The sequence below is a fragment of the Eutrema salsugineum genome, unplaced genomic scaffold (genome assembly GCF_000478725.1).
Source record: "Eutrema salsugineum unplaced genomic scaffold, Eutsalg1_0 scaffold_7, whole genome shotgun sequence".
NCBI classification, from domain to species: Eukaryota; Viridiplantae; Streptophyta; class Magnoliopsida; order Brassicales; family Brassicaceae; genus Eutrema; species Eutrema salsugineum.
In genome coordinates, this window is record NW_006256486.1 from 1439771 (window position 1) to 1445140 (window position 5370).

The window sequence follows — 5370 nt, forward strand, 5'->3', positions numbered from 1 at the left end:
CAGATTCGCAAGAGGTTTTGGAGATGCAGATGCAGCTTCAGGTGGGATCGGTGGAGTGTGATACGGCGGTTTTCTCGTCTCCAAGTAAGGCGGTTTCGGATCCAAAGGAGTTGGATGGGGTTGACGTGTTGGGGAAAGCTGACAAGGTGAAAACCTGGTCATCGGTGGTTGCACCAAAGGTGGGTATGCAGAAGTACGATGTTGTAGTCGAAGAAATCAATGGTGTGGAAACGATTAACGTCACAGACTCGGTTTTTGAGAACGCCCCACCGTTGTGGGAAGATTGTGTCGTGGGGAAGTTTGCTTCCAAAGCGCCACATATCGGGCTTATTCACATGACAGTGAATAAAATATGGAACTTGGGAGACAAGTCATCCAAGATTGATATGTTTTTTGTAGACGAAACAACAATAAAATTCAAAATCCCAAACGCTGCAATCCGTGCGCGAGTGTTAAGGAGAGGGATGTGGAGTATCAAAAATATTCCAATGATTATGTCTAAGTGGAGTCTGGTGGTGGAAGAAGCACAATCGGAGGTTAAGATCATCCCTATGTCGGTCACTGTGTGGAATGTTCCTCGATCTATGTTTTCTTGAAAGGGGTTAAGTTTTCTTACAAGTCCTTTAGGAGACCCAAAGAAGTTGCACCCCGACACTTTATGGGCGAAGAATTTTGAAGAGGCAAAGGATTTTTGTTGAAGTAAATCTTGAGAAGAAGCTCCCAGAGTCGTTTAGCTTCAAGGCTAGTACGGGTTTGACGCTGTCGTTTTTAACGAGTTCGAGCTCCCACCTAGGTGTGCCTCATGTGCGAAGTGGGGACATGCTACGAAGGATTGCCGGGCAATTCCGGGTGATAAGATTATTCTGTCAAGGGGTAAAAGCTTGCCTGCAAAGGCAAATGAGCTAGTGGAACAGCCTGCGATTGAGCCAGTGCAAGGGAAGGCAAAAGCGGATGGGGAATCTATTCCTGTGAACTCCGTTACCAGTCCTAGAGTGGAAGCAGGGAGCCCAAAAATCACTGGGAAACAGGTGGTGCAAGAGACTACTGGAGTTACTGGAACCAAGAGTAGTATTGGAAATAAGGAAACTGGTGAAGTTGGTGCAATGGAAGAGTGGGTAGTTGCTAAATCCCCAGCAAAGCCACAAAACAGGGTGATCGAAAGAGGAGTTGATACGAATAATGTAATTATTTCACCATCCCGGTTCGAAATAATTTCGGAAACTATAGATAAGGATAACGTTATTATCGATGAGACAATGAAGGGAGGTGAGGCTGCGGATTTTAGTGCGTCTGACGGAGAGCCTGAGCAGAGGCAGAGTCAGTGGCAAGAGAGTCAGACAAATGTGCAAGGTGGAAGAATCTCTCTACCACGACAATCAAAGTCCACGCACAAATACTTACACGCCACTTCAAACTCGTCTCCTAGTTCATCCAACAAGGGTACGGGCAAGAAGAAAGCTAGAAACAAGAAAAAAAATCCCAATTTTAATGTCTGGATTTTTCTGGAACATTAGAGGGTTTAATAAAAAGAAAAAGCATGAGATAGTGAGAGGGTGGTGTCAGAAAAATGAGTTTCAATTTGGTGGTTTATTAGAAACTAGAGTGAAGGAAACAAAGGCGAACGAAATTGTGTCGAAGGTTTTCCCGGGATGGTCTTTTATGCACAACTACAAGCATAATCGACTTGGAAGGATATGGGTTGTCTGGCACGACTCAGTTAGATTGACCCCGGTTTTTAAAAGTAATCAGTTGATTGTCCTTATGAAGCTTCCAGAGTCTGCGGAAGAGTTCTTATGCTCTTTTCTATATAGGTCAAATTTCGGAGGGAAGAAGGGAAGCTTGGAGTGACCTTAGAAGACACTTTGAGTCCCCAATATACAGGCAGCTTAAGTGGATGGTTTGGGTGATTTCAATGAGATTGCAGCTGTAGAGGAACATTTTGGCCCAAATGTCACTACGGCTACAATAAATGGTATGCGTGATCTTCAAGAGCTCATACGTGATGGTGTTTTGTGCGATATCACTTCTCATGGGCCGCTTCACACGTGGTGCAACAAGAGAACATAGGGGTTAGTTTGCAGGAAGCTGGACAGATTTTTGATTAATAACAATTGGCTTAATCATTATTCGAACTCTTATTTTGTTTTCGAGGCGGGAGGTTGCTCGGATCATCTAAGATGCAGGTTCTCTGTAAGTGGTGAAAATCCAGGCAAGAGGCGACCGTTTAAGTTCACTTATGCGATTGCTGGCTTGCCACGGTTCAAGGAGGCTCTCAAGGGATACTGGGATGAAACTACTCCTTTATTTCATTCCACGTCTGCATTATTTAGATTTTTCAAGAAATTGAAATACCTGAAACCAGTTGTTCGATCAATATCGCAAGATGAGCTGAGTGATATCTCAAGGAGAGTTTTGGTTAAATATGATCTTCTATGTGCTAAACAAGAGCAGGTTTTGCAAAACCCAAGTGATGAAGCTCAGGGAGAGGAGCGTGAAGCTTTTGAGAGGTGGGATCGAGCAGCTCACATTGAAGAGCAGTTTTTGTGGCATAGATCAAAACTGCACTGGTTGAACGTAGGGGACAGGAATACCAAGGCTTTTCATCGAGCTGTTAAAGTCAGAGCTGCTCGAAACGGTATACGAGAGTTGCAAACTTCAGATGGAACTGTTATAAGTGGAGATGATTTAATAAAGGAAGAGGCTGTGAATCACTTTCGTACTTTCTTAAACCATACGCCTGATGATCTGCGAGACACCACTGTTGCCGAACTGGAAGAGCTTATTGGGTATCGATGTTCCTCTGTTGAACAGGACAGTCTTGTGCGGGAAGTTACAGAACAGGAGATTAAGGATGTGATTTTTTCAATGCCAGCAAATAAATCTCCGGGACAGATGGATATACAGTCGAATTCTTCAAGGAAAGTTGGCCGATTATTGGCAAAGATCTAGTGGTGAGCATCCAATCTTTTTTCGTCAAAGGGTTCCTTCCTAAAGTAATTAACTCTACGATCTTAGCGTTAATTCCGAAGAAAGAGGGGGCTAATTGTATGAGAGATTATCGACCAATTGCATGCTGTAATTTGATTTATAAGATGATTTCTAAAATCATTATTAATCGCTGAAGAAGCTTCTCCCCAATTTTATTGCGGCAAATCAATCAGCTTTTGTTCATGATCGATTTCTTCTTGAGAATCTTCTTCTAGCTTCAGAATTAGTGGATGACTATCATAAAGATTCGATATCGTCTCAATGTGCCTTGAAAATCTACATTTCAAAGGCCTTTGATACAGTTAATTGGGAGTTTTTGCTGCGGATTCTGGAGGCACTACACATGCTGCGTGAATTCATTCATTGGATACGTCTCTGTATCTCTACGACGTCTTTTTCGGCTCAAGTAAATGGTAAATTAGCTGGTTATTTCGGAAGTGCGCGGGGGTTTCGACAAGGATGTTCTCTCTCCCCATACTTGTTTGTTATATGCATGAATGTCCTCTCAAAAATGCTTGATAAGGAGGCGATTCAAGGAAGGTTTGGGTTCCACCCAAAGTGTTCAAATATGCAGTTGACGCATCTCTGTTTTGCGGATGATATTCTCCTATTCTCTGATGGAACGCTGTGATCTATGGAGGGAATAATGAGTACTTTCGACGCTTTCTCGAGCATGTCTGGATTGCGAATCAGTATCGAGAAATCAACGGCATTCTTAGCAGGTGTTTCTACGGCTGCAAAGGATTCTATTTCTCAGCGCTTTCCTTTCGAATTTGGCACCCTCCCGGTTCGCTATTTAGGGTTACCATTGCTGACAAAGAAAATGAGATCACTGGATTATATCCCGCTGATAGAGAAGATCAGGGGAAAGGTTAACTCTTGGACAGCTAGAACCTTGTCGTTTGCAGGGAGGTTACAGCTGATCTCATCGGTTATAGCTAGTCTCACCAATTTTTGGATGTCAGCATTTCGGTTGCCGAATCGATGTATTGAAGAGATTGAGAGTATCTGCTCTGCTTTCCTCTGGTCTGGATCCGATCTAAACCGTAAGAGATCAAAAGTGGTGTGGTCGGATGTCTGAAAACCCAAGTCTGAGGGGGGCACTTGGTTTGAAGAGTTTACAGGTCGCCAACGAAGTCTGTGTGCTTAAGTTTCTGTGGCGGGTTCTTACTGCAAAGATCTCTTTGTGGGTGTGATGGTCAAAAACTAACCTGATTCGAAATTCCTCGATTTGGTTAATGCCTGATGCTCTGACCAATATTTCGGGATCCTGGATGTAGAAGCAGCTGATGAAAAGTCGCCAACAAGCTGCAACATTTCTCAAAACTGATATCGGTAATGGAAGAGATACTCTGTTTTGGCTGGAAACTGGGCTCAAATGGGTACTCTGCTTCCTCAAATTGGTGTGAGAGGATTCGTTGACATGGGAATACCCAAAGAGTCTACCGTGGAGGATGTCATTCTCAACCACCGCAGACGCAGGCACCGGCTCGCTATTCTGAATATGGTAGAAGACGAAATCGACTTTGTTCGGAGGAGATATCTGGTGGGAAAGGACGATGATCTCAGTTGGAGGACAGGCGCTACAGGTTATAAAAGTAGCTTCCGGACGAGCTCAACGGTGGAACAGCTGAGGCATAAATCACCAATTGTGCGGTGGGCAAAAAGTCTCTGGTTTAAACATAACTCTCCGAAGTATAGCTTCATTGCTTGGTTGGCTATGCATAATCGTCTTGCTATGGATGTGCGTATGCAAGCTTGGAATGCGAACATATCGTCAGCCTGCATCTTCTGCAACGATCCCATGGAAACCCGCGAGCATCTGTTTTTCTCCTGTAGGTTTTCGATAAAAGTGTGGACTAATTTAGCAAAGGGAATCCTTCTCCGGAATTTCACTGCGGATTGGTCTACCATTATCAACCTTATCTCTGAATCTCATCAGCAAAGCGTGAAGTGGTTCCTCATCAGGTACCTATTCCAAACTGTCCTCTATACACTCTGGAGGGAACAAAACGATCGACGACACGGAGGCATACTAACATCAGCCGCTCGTTTGATAGTAGTCATCGACAAGAGCATTTGGAATAGATTCAGTTCCATCCGCAACCTGGGAGATCATCGATATGATGATGGTCTGCAGCTATGGTTCTCCACAAGACCATCAATTTGAAGTTAGGAAGATAGACTATTTTTTCGAATTTAAAATTGTCTTATACTTAAAACTCGCATGAAACAATGTAGAAACGCTATTTTTTTCTGAATAAATTTAATATTCATTAAAAAAAAGAAAATCTTTCATTTGTCAGCGAAAAAGATATTTTTTATTTATAGCAGATACAATAAGGAAAATAACAGTCATGATTTGATAAATTACGACATGAT

General features: G+C 43.1%; 1 protein-coding gene across 1 annotated transcript; it reads left to right on the forward strand.

Moving 5' to 3' along the window:
* The first annotated feature begins 4366 nt into the window (after window positions 1-4366).
* Window positions 4367-5158, forward strand: LOC112082812. The gene has a single exon (XM_024150333.1). The coding sequence runs from the start codon at window positions 4367-4369 to the stop codon at window positions 5156-5158; it is 792 nt and encodes a 263-aa protein (XP_024006101.1).
* Window positions 5159-5370: the final 212 nt, after the last annotated feature.